The sequence below is a fragment of the Bacillus rossius genome (genome assembly GCF_032445375.1).
Source record: "Bacillus rossius redtenbacheri isolate Brsri chromosome 9 unlocalized genomic scaffold, Brsri_v3 Brsri_v3_scf9_2, whole genome shotgun sequence".
Taxonomy (NCBI): domain Eukaryota; kingdom Metazoa; phylum Arthropoda; class Insecta; order Phasmatodea; family Bacillidae; genus Bacillus; species Bacillus rossius.
In genome coordinates this window covers 10,624,568-10,649,757 of record NW_026962013.1, presented here as the reverse complement: position 1 = coordinate 10,649,757, position 25,190 = coordinate 10,624,568, and the positions used below count along the sequence as shown (strand labels likewise).

Below are 25,190 nucleotides of genomic sequence, written 5' to 3'. Positions count from 1 at the left end.
ATGAAGTGTTGGACAGGGTAGAAAAAATTTGGAAGTTTAACGACGTCTCGTGTTCCCCCGATTTATTTTCCTAGCCTAAATTATTCTAAGTGTGTAAGGGGAGGGTCCAGGTTAGGGGAGGACCTAAGTGTGTCTCAGGCCGAAGCCTGTACACTCTACCATGCGGGTTTTTAACCATGCATCATGTGCCCCGGCCGAGCCAGGCCGACGCCGCCCGATTAGAACAGCGCTGCTCAGGACCAGCGCATGAATAAACCAATCAAGCCTCGCGAATACGAAAATGGCCGGTGAGTCACTCTGCTGCCCTAAACCGTCGCAACGTCCTGGTCCAATTTAAAACTGTAGCGCGGCGATGTTGGGCAGGGATACGGGTCAAAGGACCCCGCCTGCCTGGCTCCGGAAGAAACCACGTGGTCTGAAACCTGCTCAAGACGTTCGTTTTGAAAACGGTATTTTTAGAAGAGCCGAAAAAAGGCCGAAACGCGTGTTATCAGAATGATGTTGAGGCGTGGTTAACACCGGGTAGAGATTCTTGGAACCACTCGCGGGACTTGCATTGCAGCTTTTATCTTCATTTCTCCGCCATATAATGTTATGGTGACCGCTCATAGTTGTCCTATGCACTATTGAAAGACTGCGCGCCAGCTCAGAGTCTTGCGCTTAGAAGCTATACCGCGCTAGAAGCACCAGCGAGCGTCGCGCTTATCATCCCGCCTCACTGACACAGATACACACCTGACCAGACGGGAATCTAGGTGCATCTCAGGCACAAGCCTACACACCTAATCTTTCGAAGTGTCTCAAATTTAAAATTTCTCCAAACACCTGTACCAGCGGTACCCAATTCCCAAAACTTCCCTTGCAAAGCGAAAAACGATGTTTTTTTTTTTACGAACTCATAAACAAACGAAGTTGTTTACAAACAATGTTGGCAGAAGGATATGTAAACAATTGGTTATACTGCTCAGAACTGTCGAATTTGAGACAAGTTACATTGAGCGAATGGCTAATTGTTCTTTCGCCATTTTTTTTTGTAACAAAATATATGGTTTTAAAGTTTTGCAAGTTTGTATTGTCTGCGTGCGACTGATATCATTAATAGTATGGTTAGAATTTCTACCCGTTATGAATATCATTACATCCAACTGTCAATTATTTTAGAGGCAAGCCGTTAAAAAATATACGAGCTATTCTTTCGGTACTCACCAGAGATGTGATAACGAGCCATTTGAGGTGTTCCCATGTTGCAAATACACTTGTAATACGAAACTCGAACACGAAATATAACGTAGAATTATTTTAAATAAATCCCAGCGTGATAAATGAACTGATAAGCTTTAAATATACCAAAATTTCTGGATGTGGATCACACACCTACTTTCAGCAACCCGCCGCTAGAATTCGTTGACTGAATCGTGAACATTGCTTGCCACCATCACGCGCAGATATCAGCATGAAACAGACGGAAATTTTAAACTATTTGAATCTACTCCGATAAAAGCAAAATAAGATTTGGAAAAAAAAAAATCCTAACCCCCGGATTTGTACCCGATTTTCGACAATGAATTTTATTAAATTTCTGCCCATCTTGTTAAAAGTCACTAAACAGTTAATAATATACAATTACCGCACACGTTAGAAGAAACTGTTGGAAAATCCATATTCACACTCAACTTTCAGTACCTCGCTTTATAAACAAAATTAATTTTCCAGGTCATGAATATTAATTATCATTTGCATAACTGCATAAATCGGCGAAAGCCTTCTTAGCTCAGCTGTCTGGACAGCATAAGAAACGAAGCAAAGATTCTTATTAATATTCATGGCGTGCGGACCTCTTGGGTAGTCAAGATGAAATACGATAGCGGTAGTATTACAGTAATTTATTAAACACGACGTAAGGAAGAAAAAAATTAATAGGATTTATTCGCATTAGGGGGGGTCACGACCTTAGATGGGCGTAATAGAAACCATCCTTTGATTAAAATAATGTTAACAAGGAAGGACAGCAGACAAGCAAGCCACTCACCAGCTGCGAGGTAGGCCTATTTCATAAACCATGGCAACTTGAGCTGGACACAAGGCGCTAACAAAACCTCTCGCGGCTCCACGGCACTGCAAGTCACTGGAATAACGACCCTACGATCATACAAGTTCGTTGTTAATAGAGACAACAATTTTATGGTTTTAATTTTTTTAGGCAAATTTTGTTTTTAAAACAAGAGATTTCGGTGTTATTGTTTCCATATTTTATGACTCTGTTTATTCATAAAGATAGCACCATTTTCAACAAATACGACACTTATTTGTTCAATGATACCTAGGTATTAGTAGGAGCAGGCATTTTTCGCGAATAAATCTGAATGCCTGTTAGACTGCAACAAGGTATACCCGCACTAGTTGTTTCCTCATTGTGATTTGCGGCCGTCGGCGAGAGAAGTCGTTGCCTCATTTGGCCGAGCCACTCAGGACGCGTTTCCGCACTGAATAGCTGTGATTGGTGGTTTAACAATCGACATGTACCTGAAAGAAACCCACCCAATCATGACACACAAAACGACGGTACATTGTTTTAACTTTCAGCTAGTCTCAGAATCTTTTCGCGAAATGTGCATGCCCCTAGTTATTAGTTACTAATAACAGCAATAACAGTTCCAATATAAAAAAAGGGCAAAAATGTTTCCAATCTATTTAGTACATACATTTAGGTAAAAACTCCATGCTAAATAATTAACATTCATTGAATTTAATATATCACGTGATTATGTTTTTGTAAACTGAGTTGAGTTTAGATAAAATATGCGGATTAATTTCATGATTTTTTTTTGTTGCATTTCGGTGCTTTATGGCGTATTAACTTGTTGGTGTTATTTCAGCTTTATAGAAATTAACCATATAATATTGTCCCTAGTCATTACACGTGACTCGACATTTTGAATATACCTTATATTGTCACGTATTAAAATCATATCAAAATAAAATTCGTACACTTAAAATTCCCGGTTATAGTATGAACAAATATCGGTGTAAATTCTTTAAAGCCGGTAGGGTAAGACCAGGTGATAACATCAGAGCGTAACGAAAAGTGCAACACACGGATGGAGCGCTCGATGGCGGAGAAGAGGGGAAATAACTAAGAAAAAAATAACGCGCCTAAAGAAGTATAACTTCAGAAAAAGTAAAAAAAAAAAAAAAAAAAAACCTACCGCCGAGTTTTGTACCACGGCCCTTCAGCATATTGACCGCGCAGTATAACCACTGCTCTGACAGAATGTTACGAGGAAAATGTGTATTATATTTGATGAAATACCAAAATAATGTGGCTTTTATAAACCTTGGAATTTACTCTTTACTGTGACTATTTTAGTTTACCAAAATAAATTCCATGGTAATTTCACTATCATAAATTTTCATTTGGCACACCAATACGTTTGGTATGTCCCCTAATGTGGGTTTATGTTCATACACGTGGGTCCGCCATCTTCCTGTGAAAATGTCGTCACATGGTGCGCGCGCAGCTTCAACCTGTTAATTTTGTGTTACAGTGATGCGCGCGCATCTTAAAATTTCACTCTCATCATTTTTTCATAACGCGCCTAAAGAAGTATAACTATAAAAATCTGTACTTTCACAAAATATAACTTTGAAAACCAGTAGCCAAGAAAACTGTTTGAAAGACTACAGGAAAGATATTGTAACTTTGTACAACAAATGGCTGAGGTTATTTTTGCATATAATACGTTTTCAAATACGTTTTTCGAGATGACATCGAGTATTTTAAACCATGGAAGAGATAATACATTTTTCAGTAATTCTACTAGTATATTTTTTATTATGCTTATTAAAGTGCGCAACTGCAAAGATATTAAGGGAACTCTTTACAAATAACTTTAACTACTGGAGGTAGGTACTAGCAACACAAAGCATAAAATACCCGGGTAAGAACCGCGAACCAATTCGAAACCAGTATTACTGCGAACTTAAAGTTGTAATTTTACATGAATATTTTCTGTTCCACTTGCGAAAGAAAAAAAAAACAATGTACTTTTATTGAGCACATTGCCGACTGTACGCATACAGGAAGGAATCACACCGGCAACCGCGCAATATTTTTTATTTTTTACTCCCCCCGAGGCGGCAGAAATAAAAGCTAACAGCTCTAGAAAGTAGTCCGAGAGAAGTTGGCCGCTTTGATCGGGGCCGCCGATGGCGAGAAGGTGGAAGGTTGGGGGGAGGGGAGGGCAACACTAAATCAAATTTTTTTCTTCTTTCCCCCCCCCCCCCCCCCCCCACCGCGGGAGGGCCGACGTGATTCGCCGACAGCTCTTATCCGCGCGCCAATGACCCGCCGCCCACGCCATGAGCTGTGTGCTCCGCGTATAAGGGCGCCACCCCCGAGATTCGAACCGCACCGTTCTCGGATCGCTAGTCGGCGCGAAGAGGCTCGGCGGAGGTGCGGCCTAATGGAACCCGCACCTTAATACACACCTTAACGTCCCGCCCGCCGCGAGCCAATCATCGCCGAGCCAGTGTTCCTGGCTCGCTTGTCTGTCTGTTCAAATTGGTAAGGAGAGACACACACAGAAGAAAAAAAATGAGCGCGTGAACTTATATGAACATGCGTTAGAAGTTACAAAAAAAAAATTAACTTTAATTTTGCATGCAAATAAAAGGACTAAAGTGATATTATTTATATGATTGGTAAGGTATAAACATATTCAAATTAAAAATTATTCAATATTAATATAAACACGAGTATGAAATATATTATTTAATTTAGTAACATAATCGAGATGTATTTTATAATTAATACCAAAAAAAACAGAATGTTTATTCTAATTTATTATTCTAATTATTTATTAAATAATAATGTAATAATGTATATTTAATGAAAATAAATTATACATACAGGAACGTAACTTCACAAATATACATGAAAAAGTTTATAAACACAATTTCTATCACTAATATTCACAATAAATAAATGTTTTTTTTTATTATATGGGTCAGTATTAAATATCAAATAATATTAAAGTATACGATTTAGAAGCAAATATATGATTTATAATTTTATATTTTTATATTTTATAATTTTTTTCATCCTGTGAAAAATTCGTTCCATGGTGCGCACGCATCGTAAAAATATTCATTCTCATAATTTTAATCATTACGTGCTTAAAGAAAAATAATTTAAAAAAAAAATATCTATACTTTTAAGAAAATATTCCTTTAAAAACCTGTTGCCAAGAAGAATATAGTAACTTTTTTGTTACTATTTCACTGCGTGACTGTTTAAGTCTATAAAATTGATTCCACAATATTTTTGATATCACAAATAAAATTTATTTGGCACATCGAAACGCTTTATTTGTCCCCCGGTGTTTATGTAAGAGAGACAATAATATAGGTTATTGTACACACGCAAAAAACTTCGACACAAACGCACTTAAAGAAATTGAACTACAATAACAACTTCAAGCCGTTCTCAACATCGTAATTGTTGCACCCAAGCATTAAACGAACTTTGCCTGCCATAATAAATAATTACAACTACATAAAACTGGGAAAAAACGAAATTTCAGAATAGCCGAAATAACCTTATCATAAATGGGCTAACGCCGTAGGATCAGGCGCTGACACTAGAATGCGCCACGTAATGTGCCTCCCGTTTTTACGACAACTTTCTCATACTGTAATACTACAATATTTGCTATAACTCTGTCTGTGAAGTTTCATATCTAACATGCATAGAGGCCACGCACCAATATTTTTTGACACGTAAACATATTAGCTCTCGGTATACGACGTTTGGTAGAAGCAATTTCGTGAATATGAAACGGAAATGCGTAACCAGGGTGCTGCGTCTATGGTGAAATCACAGAAACCTCGAAAAAATAGCAGTCTCTCATGTTTCATTAGTATGTTTGTGTGTGTAGTAACTTACACACACACACCTACACACACACCTACACACACACACACACACACACACACACACACACACATATATATATATATATATATATATATATAGTAACGAGTGGGGAAAACGGGTTCGTAAGGATAGCTCAATTATTTTTATACACTGGATAGTATGACCACAGGTGCGGTTGAGATAACACCAACTTGATAAACAGTATTATAGTAAGGTTTTAGAAAGGGGAAAAAAAAATATTTACCTTTTTCCATAAAATGGACGTTTTTCCTATATTTATCACGCTCGGAATTATTTTTAAATAATGATTCTACGTTGAATTTTGTGTCCGAGTTTCGTATTATAAGTTTCTTTGCAGTATGAGAACACATTAACCTCCTCGTTACCGAGGTAAGATGTTTACACATCACTGGAGATACTGGAAGACTAGCTAGCATTTTTTTTTTACTATTCATATCTAAGATGTGCCAGTTAAAAGAAAAGCGTAGTTAAGTTGTGTTAAAACGGACTGGGCACTAAAATTAATTTATATTTACTCATCAACCAAATACCATTATATGGGCTGTACGCACGTTTTCGTAAAGAAGAGCATCTCAATGTTTTTGGTTATAATTAAGAATAAGCTTTTAAATTATCTCAGATAGACATAAATATTATAAATTAGGAAATTGTTACTTGGGATACAAACCCTAGCCACTGCTAAGTGTTTTAGAAAAAAAGAAGCATTTGGCAGACTAATAACAAATGAAATTTCGCAATAAATTCAAAAATAAACAGTGGAATATTTTGACGTGCTTTAAATCCAACAAAACACAATTCTGAAGAATGCTGGACATGACATTTATAAAATAAAAAAACTTTAAATATGGTAAAAAAAAAATAGAGGGGGAGAAATTGATTTTATTTCATTATGCCTACGAAAAAAGATTGTAAATATGTAATTGGAAATAAAAAGACCAAGGCTGAGGACCATTAACGTGTTATATATTTTAAAACTTTATACTGTAGTCGTTAAGTATCTTTAAATCATGGTACAAGTCCCATAGTTTTTTTTAACAAGTCTTTTAAAAAAAATAGTTTCCACTAAGTAAATACGGTATACGACCGAATAGACGCTGAGGAAAGGAATGAAAACTTAATCACCGTCATAACGTCGCCGTCAATCACTTTAACGAACCAGCAGAAGCGAATTTTTCTGTTTTGTTGTGGCAACGAGCTACTCTCACTAGAGATACCGTCGAGGCAAGAGGCTACTTCCCCACCGCTCAAACCAGGCAAGCATAACCTAAATAACGAAGAATTTAATTTATTAACTAACTGCATAATATCGAGACTTTTAAGGCAAAAAAGTAAACCTATATGTCAAAAAATCCCTTTCGGCACAGCCTACATACGTAGGAAGATTTCGAGTACTAAATAGGTACTGCAAATATTTTGGAAACTTCCGCAAACTTCTGGAACATTTTAAGAACTTGATGTATATAACATCATTATGTTTTCCAATGTTAAAAAAACATAATCGATTAACCATTTTCTCATTTTACATGCAGCGAAAATATTCTGGATTTTCTAACTCAATGCGTCCAGCATTTGAAAAGTTTAGAACCAAATTTATATTATGCCAACTAAGGTAGTTATTTTTTTTTTACATTATAACATTATTCGTCATCTTTTGAACTAATAAAGTTGTAAAAAAATTGCTTTGCAAAGTGGTTTAAGATAATATTAGAGATTTAAAATAAATTCAAACGAATTTGATACTATATAAGTTTTGAATTTTTCTTTAATTTGTACCCGTGTTATTACGGTAATATATCGTTTCACAAAAAACGATTTCAGCCAGAAATTTAGATAAAGGTAGGATTTATACAAGAAATTATAACGGATTATATAGTATATCTATTAAAAAAAAGTAATGAATTTTTTTTTACTTTAAAACTTTGGTATTTCCACTCTTGCAGTTATTGTTGTTTACATAAAAAATTACTTTCACAAAGTTTTAGACAATATTTAAGAAGTTAAACAAAAATAAGAATTGATTCGATATTTACCATTGTAGGGAGTTATTATTTATTTTCATATTCTTACTCCAGGTTGCAATTATGGTTTGTATTACAAAAAAAACGTTACAGACAAAAGTTCTAAATAAGAAATTATAAGATTTACAAACACTTTGAACGTATTCGATGGATGGCCAAGGAAGGGAGTTGTGAATTTTTTACCCATCAATCATGTTTTTTTTCCACCCCTTGCAATTATGGTCGGTCGTATCAAAAAAAAATTTCAGACAAAAGATTTTGGTATTGGTATTATACCGAGTTATAATACATTCATATGGATGTGATATTTCCCAAAAATGTTTGTAAACTACCAAAAAATTATAAAAAAAAAGAATTTTTTCGTAAACATAGTAAGCACCTATATCTAAAGTAAAATACAAAAACGTAAAACTGCATGGCATAAAATCAGTTTGAGCAAAAGGAACAATAAAAATATCAACATTAATATAAATACATTAAATTTTTTTAACAATAATTAAAAATCTGAGTTTTTCGTGATTAGGATCCCATCACCTCAAAATTTTAACCCAAAGATTTTAACTGATTATAATAATTTTTTTAAACAATAAATTAAACTCTGATTTCCTTTTAGTATCGAACACAAATCCTGTGCTCAAGCAAATTGTTATTAAGGCATCATTTTAGCCTACCTCAATATTCCAAAAATTTAATTTTTTTTAGATACAAACTTTATAATACATTTAAGACAGCAAAATGTTGGGTACTAATTTCAAACTAAAATACGTAATTTGCAATGGAAAGGAGATAAAAAAATATAAATGATTACATATGTTGTAAAGAGACCGTTTCGGCCTAATTGCAAAGTACTAAAACTTGGAAAACTTAAGAGAAAACCTGTATATATAGGTAAGGTTAGCTATGATGTTATGCGTACGCAAATACCTATCCAAAGCGATATAAATATCCGAGAGATTTCAAGACGTCAAAGTAATCCGTCACATCAACTCCAACAAGTGACAGCTTATTTCAAAACACTAACTGACGATATTCCACCCTCAGGATGAAGTTCAGCTGGTTATCTCCAGAAGACATGGCGTCATCCATGAAGCCATCTGTGTGGATCCTGGCCGTCTTTGGAATCACGACACGAAGAACCATACCGTCGGTCATCAGCACCATCCTCATGGGGTCATTTATCTTGGTGGGGTCCATACATGAAACGAAGAAACACCTTCATTTTTTCAATGATGATTTGCTGGTGATCTCCGTATTCATCGCGGGATGGTTGGCGTGCAGTTCCACCGCAGTTTCCTTCCTCATCTGCCAGCTTCGCGGCACCAGGGTGTTCCACAGACTGTACTCAGACATCACGGAGATGGACCAGATGTTGCTGGAACAGCCTTCGGTTTGCTATCGCAAAACTACAATCATCCAATAACTGATCGTGATGCCTCTTTCGGTAGCATTTTTAGCCGCCGTTACGTATTACTATGTATTCGTTTCTGCACAAGAACATGGCACATTAACTATTCAGCACGCTGTAATATTTTGCAGTGTCACGATTAACTCGTTGAGCATACTGCAGTTAACACTCCTTGCCACGTGTTTGCGGCATCGGTTTCAAGCCATCAACAAAATCATGAAACGTATTGCAGATAAGGAAGAATCAACTACTTTCACAGTTCTTACAGTTGGAAATCTTTTTGCAAATAGAACCGGAAGAGCTCAAATACTATTTCTGCTCAGAAAAATGCACTTTGCTTTAGCCGAGATGGTTTCATCATTGAATGCATTGTATGGTTTTCCACTTCTAATGCACATAACTGCTACTTTCATCAGATTCCTCTGTTTTTCTTTTCAGATAGTTCGACCAAACGTAAACTTCAAGCACACAGAAATTCGTGCTGCAAGTTTCACTTTAATAGTATTTGATTTTCTTCAGTTGTTGCTACTCACGTCCGTTTGCGAAATGACCAGCTCAGAGGCGCATGTGACGGACTTCTTCGTTCTAAAGGCCATCCTGATTGGCAATGAAGACGAACTAGAAGCCAAACAACTGAAAAATTTTCTTCGTGAAGTGTTCAACCGTCGAGTTGTATTCACAGCCTTGAAGTGCTTCACTCTTGACTTACGTTTTCTGTGTGGATTTATAGGTGCCGTTATCTCTTACATTATCGTCTTGCTTCAGAACACTGCTTAAGAGATAGTGAATTACGCGTTTTTTTATGTTAAGAAAATTGTTTACGTACTTTAAATGATTTCTTTCCAAGGATTATAATATAAGTAAAAGTTTTTGTTGAATTCCAAATATGGCATCCAATTGTGTAAAAAATTGTAAAAAAAAAAATGTAGTAACAAATGTAAACATAATGTTGTGTAGAATGAGATAGTATACATAAATATTGTGGATATCGTAAAATTTTTCAATGTTTATGAACAAGTTTAAACATTAAGGTTTGAGATTTTTTTTGTATTTCGTCCACATTTTTATAGAACGGTTTCATGCTATATCATATAAAATATCTGGAATCTATAATGGAGAAAATATATGTTGAGCAGATGTAAAAAAATGGTTCTAAACAAACAGACTTAACTGAAATGATCGAATTTGGCTCATACATTAATTTAAATAGGATCGAATATTAGCTAAATACTTCATACGAATGGCACTGAGAAAATGTTTGTTAAGTGCCGAACTTTGGTGTCCAATTTTCGTGACGTTTCACTTGGAACTGTTATAATTTATGTGTTAAATGTTGTAAATATTCCTTTTTTCTTATGATGGTGCAACTCTGTGAGTACTACGACCTTACACGTGTGTTACAGATCAGTATGTTTTTCTTTATCTGTCTTTTTTTTCTCAGTACATTGTTATACTTGTAGCAATTTTTATCTGTACAGAGTTATTAAATTTACGACACCAGCTGTATCACAAATATGAAAAAAATATATAGACACCACAATCTAGTATATGTTTAAGATGGATTTATTATTTTCATAAAAATGTGTAGGTATTATATGAACGAATTCGTTTGCTTCAGAGTAATTGTGTTGAAGGCTCGAGAAAGCGAAATGCCGACAACAGTTTGATCAAGCAGCAGCTTACCTGACTAGCACTCGGGAGGTCGCGGGTTCGAGTCTGACCAGCCTGCCGATCAGGTGGAAGCTAAGGAAGGTGGCATCGTGGATCAACAGTTCTTTATCATAACGTTCATTTGTAATTTTGTTACCGAAAATTACAATGATTAAAATTTGTAATAATATATAAAATTATAATTTTTTATTTTTTTAATTGCCTTTAGTAAGTGAATACCTTCAAAATAAGCAGAAATATCGAATGATTTCATGCAATGGCTTTGAGTTTTAGAGAGCACAGAAATTATAACTTCCCCCGTAACCCTCAAACACAACAGCTGATACAGTATTGTTATTGCTCAGCAACTACCTACTAATAAGTCACACGAAATCTTCTGGAAACAGGAAAAAAAAAAGCGCACTGACTGGTAATTAAAACTCATGGTTCAGATACCTAAAACGGAAGTAATAATTTTAAAAATACTTTAAATATGCCTGCACTGATAAAGACCCCATTAAAACTGAATGTTAAAAACATTTCTGACCTGAAAATATGTTCTGCAATTTTTTGACAGATCGTACCATATAAAATAGTTTCTCTTACTAAACAATTTAAGAATTATTCGCATACCTGCCTTACTTACATGCTATAATACTCTTATACACAATACTATTTTTTTTGTTAAGCTTTATCTGATTTTCCAGTCACTTAAAAATGTATTCTCAACCACTACAGCAATTATTATTTTTGAGGTTTATATGACTTCAGGAATTATTAATTTTCGCCCTTGTTGTACTTATCTGGTAAAAAAATAAGCATTCTTGGGCTGCCCTATTATTTCTACTCTAATTAAATGACAAGGAATGTTTGTAAAAAGGGCGATGATACTTTGTATGGGAGGAATAGAGAGGAATGAATTTGATGATCTAAGAGCTGAAGCGAAGCAGAGAAGGTGAGAAATTGTAAGTGGTGCATGAAAATAACCGGGATGTCATAAAACACCACGTGTCACCAGCCTTGACCTGTTACATTCCACAATTAAACTTTCTGCATTTGAAACTAACTGGTTTTATGAAGAATATTAGGTATCAAGGAGAAGGGGGGGGGGGTGTTCAACAGAGCAAAACATTAACAAAGTGGGTCGAAGTCCAAAAATCAATCTAACTGCCTATGAAATAAAAGTATCCAAGGATATAGGTAATGGGAAAATCAAAAGGCTTATAGGCTGACGATAGCTCACTAATCTGTTTTAATTAGACGACTCAATACGACAGTGATTAAGAACATTAAAATCACGATCCCGGCCGAATGTAATTAATCACAAGCTGGTAAAACAAACTGTTCCCGAATGAACAAACACAGTATATGAATGTAATGACTTTAAACACGAATGATAAAAATTTTCAACTCCGTCATAGCACCGTCGTCAATCATTTTAACATTCTGGCTGACGCGATTATTTTGTTTTTGTTTTGTTGTAGCAACGAGTTTATTTATCACATTCGAGACATCGTCGTGAAAGGGGGTTTTTATTCCCTGCAGTTTAAACCAGGCAGGTAGAAACGAAAAAGGATTATTTCTTAATTGTTAAAATCCTTCGATTTTCATATTTTAAACGCTAATCAAATAAACAATGCGCTCTGAAACAAAATATATGTACAAATTATAAGTTCTCGTGTTTCTTTGAAATCCAAACAATTTCATTGGCTACCAGACAAATCTGCTCCATTAGTGGAAGCCGCGTTTTTAATTTAAAGCTCAAACGGCATTAAAGACTCTCGGGTTAAGACAAATTACGACAGGTTAAATAAAGGTCTAATGTCCTGTCACCTTTAGGCCCAATATGTTTCCAACTTACAATTCAAGAGACGCGCTCACCTGATGGATGTTAACCCTTAAATGGGCAAGGAAAAAAAATGTTATGGAAAAAAAAATTTTTACTACTGTAATGGGTGCACTCTATCATCAGGTGATGTTAAAAAATAATATAATTTTTTTTTCATAACAAAACAGCTAGATTTCTTACCTTATTTTCACTAACAACAAAGCTCCTAGTGGCCATGTTGACACTGCAGGCTCTTCAAGTTACAGTAACACTCGCTAGATGGCAGCACTAATCACAAACCACACTACACACTTAAAGGCACACAATAGTGCATAAAGGAAGACGAATGAAGCTATCTTGTAGGAACATGATTTATTTCATTTGAGGTGTATCTTACAGGATACACTGTCAATTTAAGGGTTTTAACTGTGCAACTGATTATCAGCACGGGCGAATGATGTATGAGGGGGGGGGGGGGCAGGGGTACCCGAGACCCCCTAGAATTAAGAAGCCCCTTACTGAGGGGGCCCGCTTGCGCTTGCAAAATCGTGACCATGGAACGGGGTTGACAAACTTTAAACGTCAAAACTATGTTTTATGGAACACTTTCAGTATATTTCAAAGGTTTCTGCTTAGTGTATGCTTATAGGTCAAAATATGTGCAGCATACAAAATTAAAAACAAAAAAAACTATGCAGAAATGACTTGTGTATGTTAAAACCCACGCGCAAAATCTCGGACAGCACGGGCCCCCTTTCGAGAATCCTACAGATTTGCGGCCCTGGCATTAAGTATTACCTAATTAAGTACTACTTAAAAGAAACAAAACTAATTGAAGAGTTTCCAACCTCAGGATGAAGTTCAGCTGGTTATCTCCAGACGACATGGAAGCCTCGTTGCGGCCCTCAGTGTGGTTCCTGTCCGTGTTTAGGATCACGAAACGGAGAAGCATACCATCAGTCATCTGCACCAGTCTCATGGGGTAGTGCATTGCATTCATGGCCGTGTTCGAAGTGAAGAACATCGTTGTTTCTTACAATGTTGATTTATTGTTGCTCTCCGCACACCTTTCGGGGTGGATAGTTTTGTGTTTTGGCTGCAGCTTCCTTCCTCATCTGCCAGTTTCTGCGGCACGGGAGTTTTTTTAACAGAATGTACTCGGAGATCACCGAGATGGACCAGATGTTGCTGGACCGGCCTTCGGTTTGCTTTCGCAACACTACAATCATCCAACTCATCGTGATGCCCCTTTCGACCGCATTTCATGTCACCGTTTGCTACTACATGTTCTCTCTGTACAACCAAACAATCACACAATTTCTTTATGTTAATGCTTTGAGCCTTTTCTGTCTCATGATTACCTTCTTGAGCATATTGCATTTTATTCTTCTTGTCCTGTGTTTGAGGCATCGGTTTCGAGCCCTCAACAAAGTCATCGAACGTTTTACTGATAAGGAGGAATCGCCAATTTTCACTATAATTACCAAATCTCTTTGCAAGAAGAACCATTCGGGCACAAATACTATTTCTGCTCCGGAAAATGCACTTTGCTTTAGCTGAGATGGTTTCATCACTGAACTCCGTGTATGGTTGTCCACTTCTGCTGCACACAATGGCGACGTTCGTAAGAATCGTAAATTTTTCTTGTCAGATGATTCGACAGAGTATAGCCGACAAAAATACAGACCACTGTATTGCGTATTTCGCTATCTTGATTCAGATGTTCCTACTCACGTACGCTTGCGAAATTACCAGCTCAGAGGTGCATGGGACGGACTTATTCGTTCTGAAGGCCATCCTGAGTGGCGTTGATTACCAACTAGAAGCCAAACAACTGAAAATATTTCTCCGAGAAGTGTTCAACAGTAGAGTTGTTATCAGGGCCTTCAAATGTTTTATTCTTGATTCCCGTTTTATGTGCGGATTTTTCAGTGCTGTTATCTCTTACTTAATAATCTTGTTCCAGAGCTCTTCTTAAAGAGATATTACATTATTAAGTGGTGTTTACTGACATTTTAAAAAAGTGTTATCTTTTCGAAGATTTAAACAATCACTATGTTAGCATTGATGTGAAAATATAATATTTCTATAATATTGTAAAAAAAACTTGTAAACAAGTTTGTGTAAAGTGCGATGTACACAAAATGTTGTAATTATCGAAAAACATCTGAACAGTTGTAGGACAAGACAAGACTTAATACTTAATAGTTCAAGATTTCGTGCACATTTTTACAGAGCAGGATTCTAGTTATTTCATATCAAATACCTTAAATCTATAATGGAGGAAAGGTAGAGTGAGCAGATAAATATTTAAAATATTAACCAACACAGTAAAATGCACTCAGGCTTTAGCTGAAATTGTTTTTTCACTGAACTTCGTGTATGTTTATTTTCGTTTGTACTGCGCACAAAGTCTACATTAGTAAGGATAATCAGTTTTTATTATCAAGTAACATTATGCTGCATAATTCGCGTTATAAATGTACGTTTTTTAATGTTCCTACGCACGTTCACTTGCGTAATGACAAGCTCTGGGGCGCAAAGAACAAAATTCTTCATCATGAAAGTCATCTTTAATGACTCCCAAAATCAACTGGAGGCAAAAAAACTGACACTTTTACCTCGTAAAGTGTTCAAACTTCATGTATTCAGGGTCTTCAGGTACCTCACTCTCAACTCCAGTTCTGAATGTATATTATATATATATATATATATATATATATATCTTATATATAAAATTCTCGTGTCACAGTTTTCGTTGCCATACTCCTCCGAAACGGCTTAACCGATTTTGATGAAATTTTTTGTGCTTATCCGGTATCTATGAGAATCGGCCAACATCTATTTTTCATCCCCCTAAATGTTAGGGGTAGTCCACCCCTAAATTTTTTTTTTATTTCCAGTTTTTGGTAGGAAATCACCATGGCAACGGCTGTTGCTTTGTTGATGCTTCATTCGTCTCTATGGCAACGGCTATTTCATTGTTAGTGCAGTCCTCATCACCGTTGAAATTTTGCAAGTGGTAGTGGGAGGGGGAGGTGTGGTGGTAGTGGGAGGGGGAGGTGTGGTGGTAGTGGGGGGTGGAGGGGGAGGTGTGGTGGTAGTGGGAAGGGGAGGTGTGGCGGGAGTGGGAGGGGAGGTGTGGTGGTAGTGGGGGGTGGAGGGGGAGGTGTGGTGGTATTGGGAAGGGGAGGTGTGGCGGGAGTGGGAAGGGGAGGTGTGGCGGGCAGGGGAAGGGGAGGTGTGGCGGTAGCGGGCAGGGGTAGGGGGAGGGTGGGAGAGGGACCGCCGACGCCGAGCAGATTTTTTCGCGAAATATGCCTGCCCCTAATGTTCCTTATGTTACGCAGGATGACATTTTCCGAAAATTAGATCTAATGGGTGGTTAAAACCAGGCAACAGTGGGTACTTTGTCTGCATGAGAACAGTATTTTGCATTGTTCATGCCTTCTGCGTCTCCATGGCAACGGGCATCGCGCGGCAGTGGCGTACCCACAACGAGGGGCATGTATTATGAGCGGCGCAAGAGTGATCTGCCTGTAGACTGCCGTAGCGAAGTACGGGTACATCAGTTGTACGTTGCGTGCACGAGTCGGGAAACCATCGGTACATTATACAGCATTGTAATAAATTTTCACTGAATTTTTTTTTTATTTACCATTACTATAAATGGGAGATGTGGCTTAATTTTTTTCCATTAGTACCTATAGCCGTGCGAAGCCGGGTCGGGCAGCTAGTATATATATATATATATATATATATATATATATATATATATATAAGGAAGGTTACAAACAGTCTCTTGAAGTTATCGAAAATAACGTACTATTAAGTGATCCAGCTGCTGTTGCCAATTCCTTTGGTAAACATTTTGCTGAAGTTTATGATCAGCCACGTGATGTGCAGTTCCAACCACAAACGCATAAGTATGAAACTAACTTAATGCCACCTATCATTACAATCAGCCGCGTTCTTTGGGCTATTAAATGTCTAAAATCAACCAAATCAGCAGGAGTAGATGGTATTCCCAACTTTATTATTAAAGGCTGCAAGGAGATATTAGCACCTATATTAGCTCACATTTTCAATAAAAGTCTGAGTTCTGGAATCTATCCAAAATTATGGAAACAAGCTATTGTTGTCCCAGTATTAAAAAAAGGTGATAGACAATTAGTTACTAATTATAGACCGATATCACTTTTATGTGGCTTTTCTAAAGTTTTTGAAAAAATTATACATAAACATATTTCTTTTCATACTTCCCATTTAATAGCGGATAGTCAACACGGTTTTGTACCTGGTAAAACTACGATCACAAATTTATTTGCGTTTGTTAATTATACGTACGGCGAAATTTTATCCCGCAAACAAGTGGATGCTATATATTTCGATTTAAGTAAAGCATTTGATACATGCAAGCACTCTCTAATTGTAGATAAATTAACTAGTTTTGGTTTGAATGCCTCCTACACTAATTGGTTCTGTAACTATCTAAATGAAAGATCCTTTGCTGTTCGTATTTGTAGCACTTTATCTTCATCTTTTAATGCACCGTCTGGTGTTCCTCAGGGTGGAACCTTATCACCTTACTTATTTGTAATTTTTATAAACGACATAGTTAATGTTATTCAGCATTCGAGAGCTTTGCTCTATGCGGATGATCTAAAAATATATAGTACCATTAGAACACCAAGTGATTGTTTATTGTTGCAAGAAGATATAAATAATGTAACTAAGTGGTGTCAAAATAACGGAATGAAATTAAATCTTAAGAAGATTAAAATAATATCATATTCTAGGAAAACATATACAGAAAATTTTAACTATGTAATAAACAACAACATGATACAGAGAACTTATTGTATGCGTGATCTAGGTATTCTCTTAGATTCAAAATTTTACTTTCATCACCACGTGGATAATTTAATTGCAAGTGCAAACAAAATAATTGGGCTTATAAAATATTTAACTTATTTGGCTAGCTCTCTTGATTCTGTAATTAGTCTTTATTTTACCTTAGTAAGATCGAGATTAGAGTATGGCTCTGTCATCTGGAACTCTATAACTACCACTGACTCAAATAGACTTGAAAATATACAAAAGAAATTGTTCAGATACATTTATAACAAACATTTAATAGATTATAATTCAGAGAATTTTAACTACGATCTAATCCTTGAAACCCTGAACACGCATACACTGCAGTTTAGAAGGAAAGTTTCTGATACTGTTTTTGTAATAAATTGTTTTATAAATGTTTACCACAGCACTGAAATATTAAACAAAATTGGTCTTCGAGTTCCTTCATTCAATCATAGAACAATGCGACCCTTTCGAACGTATCACATAAAAAATGAGCTATCAAAACGGTGTACTGATAATTGTAATGATATGTTGAAAGATTTAGACCCTTTCCAAAGGGCGAAATTCTCTATGAAAGATATTTTGAATTCTTAATTTTCTTGCAGTTAAGATAACTTCTGATGTAAATAATGTTTTATTGTTATATCATTGATAATAATTAATTTAAATTTGACAAATTTAGCTACTTAATCTTATAAGGGTCCTTTGTCATGTGTTTATGTTTGTGTTGTCCCATTTTTATTGTTGTGTTTATCACTGTGTTTTGTGTATGTTATTGTGTTTCTTTATGTAATATTTGTTAAGTGCCTACCTGTTAAAGGCTTTGACTGTTGGTAGGCACTCAAATAATAATAATAAATAAAAAATAAATAAAATAATAAATAAAAATATATAATTACATGTAAAATATTCTATTTATATTTCTTAAGTATCAGAATATATGAGTTTTTCACATTAATAGATAATCAATAGGATTAAATGGACATGTCAAGATTTGAAAATTGGCTCCTCAAATACAGACTAAAATGAAAGAATGTAATTATGTATTTAAACTGTCTCACAATAATATTAATCAAAATATTAGACATTACTTGAATATATATATATATATATATATATATATATATATATATAATACTAGTAGAAAATTTCCTGGACAGATTTCTTGTATAAACAAGCTCAGAAGTATCACAAATTAAAATAAAGATTCCCCATAATATAGTATACAGCGTGTAAAATGGATAATTATTACTTTTATCCATATGTGTATCACCTTAACATTATAATTTACTTTAAAGTTCGCGTGTATGCAGTTGGTTCGTGAGAGCGAATTCGCCGACAGTGGTATAAACAAGCGCAAGGCAGCGCCTACTAGCACTCGGGAGGTCATATGTTCGATTCCGTCCTGCACTCCAAAAAGGAGGCTGCTGAAGAAAAAAAGTCATCTTGAATTCAACTGTTCTTAGATCACAACAATCTTATAGAGATTGTTACTACAATCTTGAAATTATTTAAATCGTCAATTCTATACAATAGCACAAAAAAATTTTTTTTTAAATTGGAATTTAAAAACAGAATAAATATTTCATATAGGACAGTCAAATAACCTTGAAGTTTAAATAAAAGATCAGAGTTATTTCCGCAATGACAACACAATCCTGTTAACTCTCATAACAACGAGGGTTGTTACTTTATACCTAAGCAAAATAACGGTATACAACAGTCCCTTTGGCGCAGAGGATAGCGCGTTGGACTTCTAATCCAAAGGTCGTGGGTTCGATCCCCACAAGGGATGGAATATTTTTAAGAAACACTAAAAAAAACAAATACCGCAATACCCACTGCAAATAAAATTCATCTAGCCAAAATTCACACCAATAATGTCTGAATTTTAAAATAATTAAAAACGTCTAGCTTGAATTTATCGCTGTATTATATTTACATTCTATTATTATATATTTTTTAACATGAAAAGTAGATATTCCCTGCGATGCTTTTTATCTAAAGCATGATCCATTTGATCAATTTTACTTTTTCAAGACATGACCACATGTCTTGAAGAGAAATAGAAAAAATGTAGGGGGGTGTTTGTGGAGGGGGGAGTGGTGTTTGTGGAGGGGGGGGGGTGTTTGTGGAGGGGGGGATGTTTGTGGAGGGGGGGTGTTTGTGGAGGGGGGTGTTTGTGGAGGGGGGTGTTTGTGGAGGGGGGTGTTTGTGGAGGGGGGTGTTTGTGGAGGGGGGTGTTTGTGGAGGGGGGTGTTTGTGGAGGGGGGTGTTTGAGGAGGGGGGGTGTTTGAGGAGGGGGGTGTTTGAGGAGGGGGGAGAGAGGATGGGAGAGAGGGAGTGGGGAGAGAGGAAAGGGGAAAGATGAGGGGGAGAGGAGGGGGAGAATGGAGGGGAGAATGGAGGGGAGAATGGAGGGGGAGAGGAGGCGGAATATGAGGGGGAGGGAGAGAGGAGGGGGAGAGGAGGGGGGAGAGGAGGGGGGAGGGGAAGAGAGGAGGGGGGAGTGGAGTGAGGAGGGGTGAGAGAGGAGATGGAGATAGGAGGGGGAGTGGGGGAAAAGTAGGAGGGGGAGGAGGGGGAGAGGAGGGAGAGAGGCGGAGGAGAGGAGGAGAGGAGTAGGGAGAGAGGAGGAGAGGAGGAGGGGGAAGAGAGAGGGGGAGATAGGGGTAGTGGTAGAGGAGGGAGAGGGGAGGTAGAGAGGACGGAGAGAGGAGGAGAGAGGAGAGAGGAAGGGGGAGAGGGGAGAGAGGAGACAGAGAAACCTGGAGTTAGCGCAACCCTGGAGCCACCGCCTGGTTGGTTGACTTGTTCACCATCAGAGACCGCAATTACCCCGGGGATACGCACCCAATTACAGCCGCTGCATCTGAAACTAACTGGATTTGTGAGGGACTTCAGTTGGTTTAAGAGCTCGTGGAGGGGGTGGAGAGAGACAAAGAGCGGAGGGGGGTTGTAGAATATAAGCTCTTTCTTCCGACATCGCCCCTTCTATGTCCCTCTCAAATCCAAATTACCAGCGCCGCCTTATATTGCGTGCGTTACACCACTGCACCACGTAATGCGACCCTGGAAACGGTAAGGGAAAGTGGATGCATAAAAAAACGGAAGGGGGGAGTTTAAGAAGTCAAACTATGAAAAACGACGTAATATTTTTGAATGCTTCTGGCGCAACACACAGTTTCATCGAAACTGAAAACATAAAGGCCGAACCATACGGCGCAAAGTTATGCACAAATTGGCTTAATACGATTAACACATTGCAGTTAATCTGAAAGTAATTCCCACCCACATAAGAATAAAATTTTAAATTTAAAACTAAGCATGGCGTAAAACTTTTCCAGTTGAAAACACATTAGAAGCTGATAAAAAAAAAATCACAATTCAAAAATTTTGCAACTGTGAAAAATTATTCAGTATGTATCCAACCATCGTTTATAAGAACGCTATATATATATATATATATATATATATATATATATATATACACACACACACACACACACACACACATACATACAGACACGTTAGTGAAATTCTTTTAACTCTCTCGGGCTTAATACAGACCTAACCTACATGGTTAAGAAATGTTGCCTTACGACTCAGCATATTTCAAAATGAATGTGCAATATTTAATACAAAAATCCAAAGCCAAAATGATTTATTATTAGGTGCTCTAGTAACCATTTCAAATTACAAGCTATTGTGTGATATAGGCTTGTGATGGTAAAATGCATGTACTGCAAGTAGTATGTAAATGGGGCTTCTGCGCCAGGCTCCAGGCTATGAAGCCGGGAGCCGTCTGCCATCTTGGATTGTGACGTCACAGCAGCCATCTTGGATGACATTGACCTTTGACCTTGACCCCAGATGTGTATAACATAATCGTTGCAATTTTCGTTACGGCCGCCATATTGGATTATATAACGTTGCAATTTTCGTTATGGTTGCCATATTGAATTCTAATAACATGTCCGTCATCTTGGATCTGATTTCTCAGTCATTTTTTTTCCGATTCGGACATCATGTGCGACATCTTGTTTTCACCTGCATGGCATCAAAGTTATTTAAGATTTTATTGGTACTTTAAAGTATTACAAACGCGGCGCTATCTTTTAAGAATATTTCAAACACAAATTTACAGTCCAATAGATAAATTAAAGGAAATTATCCTGAAACATATTAAAACGTTAAATACTTTCTACAAACAAACCTTAACCTTACTGAGCTGGTTTAACGTTTAAGATTTAACAGTAAACATTTTATCAAGTAATTATTGTATTCAAAATGGCGTCGAATATATGTAGGCTAAAAATGTCTTGTGTCTATACAGTTAGGCGAACGCTGCGTCATCTATACATTTTAATGTTAACTAAAGATTGTCAAATTTGCAATGCATATTTTATAGTAGTTAATCATTTTTAAGACTGTAATTTATAACATAAATCATTAAATGATACATGTACTGTTATAAAGTTTAGTTTGGCACACCAATACGCTTAGTACATCACCCAATGTTCGCGAAAGTGAATACATACAGATGAATCACGCGGGTGCGCCAACTTTTTGTAATTTCTGAGACTTCCACAGATGGCAGCACAGTGTTTACACATTTCCGTTCCAATCAACTTCCGTTCCTTTCATGAAATTACTCCTACCAAATGCCGTATACCGGGAGCCAAGATATTTACACATCAAAAATAAAACTGCCCCACGAAATTAAAAAAAAAAAGTCTAAGATTAGGAAAATAAAAACGCCAAGGCTGAAAAAAGCTCGTTAACCTGTTTTAAGTTCGACAACTTCTTACGACAGTGATTAAGTACGTTAAAATCACGATTCGGGCCGAATGGATTTTTCACACGCTGGTAAATAAACGGTTCCAGAATGAGCAAACACATAATTTGAATGTAATAAAGGTCGGGGGGAAAAAAATTTATCACCAACGTAGCGTCATTGTCAATCAAGTTAATGTTCTGGCTGACGCTATTTTTTTTTTTTTTCTGTTTTGTTGTAGCAACGAGTTTATTATTCAGCCTCGGGACATCGTTGCGAAAGGAGGTTGCTTAAACCAGGCAAGTGGAAACAACACACAAATTATTAATTTATAAACGAATTTCAAAATAAATTAAGGGATCCGCCTAGTCAGAGGAGTATTCGTGTTAGTGATGATAAGTGCGACGCTCACTGGTGCTTCTAGGCTCAAGGCTGTGAACTGGCGCGCAATATTCTCGTCGTGCATAGGGCGATTATGAGATATGAGCGGTTACGTTAACATTATATGCGCAGCAATGAAGATGAAGGTATAATTTCCCTTGAGTGCTTGCTTTCAAGAATCTCTACCAGATGTTTTATGCCTAAAAATTATTCTGAAAACATGCGTTTTAGAATTTTTCACTTTTCTAAACATACCGTTTAAAAACGAAATACGAGAATAAGACTACTCATTCGCCCATAGCAAATTATTAAGTTATTTATTAATTATTAAGAATTATTAAGGGTATTAACAAAATAGGAATAGATTAATTTAACTTTGTGAAGATAATGTACATATTTCAGATGAATGAAAGAATGTTCCGGCCAACTTTCAGATTACTAAAAGGCAATATACTGGACGGACAGTAGATAAAAGTCTGTATTTCTTGGCAAGGCGAGCTTTATTTCCCGTACGTAAAAAAAACTTCGAAAGCGATTATCAATTTTCAAAATGTTTGAAAACGTGTAAATGAATACGTCTGATCATATTAATTTGTGAGAATCGCCTTAAACAAATGCTAATCATATTAACACCAAACTAACAAACTATATTCCATCCTCAGGATGAAGTGCAGTTGGTTATCTCCAGAAGACATGGCGTCATCCATGCGGCCATCTGTGTGGATCCTGGCCGTCTTTGGAATCACGACACGAAGAAGCATACCGTCGGTCATCTGCACCATCCTCATGGGGTCATTCATTACAGTGGAGTCCGTGAACGAAGCCATGAAAACAGTCTTCTCTAACCATCCCGATTTGTTGTACATCTCAGTATACCTTTCGGGGTGGATAGTGAACTGCTTAACTGCGACTTCCTTCCTCATCTGGCAGTTCCGTGGCACCGAAGTTTTTAAAAGAATGTCCTCTAAGATAACCGAGATGGATCAAATGTTGCTGGAAGATCCAATGGATTGTTACCAGAAAACTACTATCATCCAAATGATCGTGATGCCTCTTTCGATCGCATTCGTTGCCGGTTTGTGCTACTTATTTGTTTCTACTTCTACTCGAGCAGACACCACGTTTCCTTTTAAAACTATTTTATTCACCAGTATCACCACGATCAACGTATTGAGCACAATTCATTTTACTCTTCTTGCACTGTGTTTGCGGCATCGGTTTAGAGCCATCAACCAAATCATCGAAAGTTTTGCCGACAAAGACGAATCATTAATTTTCACTATCCCTAGAATGGAAAATTTATTTACAAGAAGAACCCGTCGGGCTCAAATAATAATTTTGCTCAGAAAAATGCACTTTGCTTTAGCTGAGATGGTTTCATCGCTGAACTCCGTGTATGGTTTCCCGCTTATGCTGCACATAACGGCCCAATTCGTCAGGTTCGTTACATTTTCTTGTCAGTTGATTCGACCAAACGTGACCGTCGAATACACAGAAATTCGTGCTGCATATTACGTTTTCTTGGCGTTCGATTTTCTTCAGCTGTTGCTACTCACGTCCGCTTGCGAAATGACCAGCTCAGAGGCGCATGGGACGGACTTCTTTGTTCTGAAGGTCCTCCTGAGTGGCAACGAGGATCAACTGGAAGTCCAACAACTGAACATTTTTCTTCGTGAAGTTTACAACCGTCGAGTTGTATTCAGAGTGTTCAAGTGCTTCACTCTCGATTCCAGTTTTATGTGTGGATTTATAGGTGCTGTTATCTCTTACATAGTCCTGTTGCTTCAGAACACTGCTTAAAAAAGTAGTTGATCACACAGTAAATTGTTAGCTTTAGATTATTATGTGGTTAGTGTTTTATATCGTGTTTGAATAGTGTTAGTGTTATTTGTTAATAATTTAGCAATATTTGTATGTATATATTAAATAAATACATGTCTGTGTGTTAGTATGTTGCGTGATCATATAAATATATAAACTGTATTTTTGAATTATATAGATCTTGATAACATCTTAATGGATCCGTTCACATATTTATAGAGAATATTTCCCGCTATTACATATGAAAATTACTATTATTTGAAATGTTTATAATATAAGGGCACATGTTATAGTGAGCAGGCATATAGACTTAATTATTGTAGCTATATATTTAAGCTACCTTAAAGCCATTAAAAAAATTAAATATTTCTTGACTAAATAATAAAAAATTATAATTTAAAAAAATTCCTCTGCGAATTTCTTGGTTATACGAGATGAGATGTATCACAAAGGAAAATAAAGATTCACCATAATCTAGTATACAGTATGTA

The 25,190-nt window shown here is 36.6% G+C and overlaps 2 protein-coding genes and 1 non-coding gene across 3 annotated transcripts in view; 2 read left to right on the top strand and 1 right to left on the bottom strand.

Moving 5' to 3' along the window:
* LOC134543014 (cGMP-dependent protein kinase, isozyme 2 forms cD4/T1/T3A/T3B) overlaps positions 1–25,190 on the bottom strand; it is a 265,217-nt gene that overhangs the window by 159,882 nt on the left and 80,145 nt on the right. The gene's annotated exons all lie outside the window — the stretch shown is intronic.
* On the top strand, positions 19,443–19,515 carry Trnar-ucu (transfer RNA arginine (anticodon UCU)). The gene has a single exon. It is a non-coding gene; the product is annotated as a tRNA-Arg (tRNA).
* LOC134543017 (uncharacterized) lies at positions 22,717–24,715 on the top strand. The gene has a single exon (XM_063387696.1). It carries the CDS (start codon positions 23,542–23,544, stop codon positions 24,676–24,678), a length of 1,137 nt encoding a protein of 378 aa, XP_063243766.1. The 5' UTR covers positions 22,717–23,541; the 3' UTR covers positions 24,679–24,715.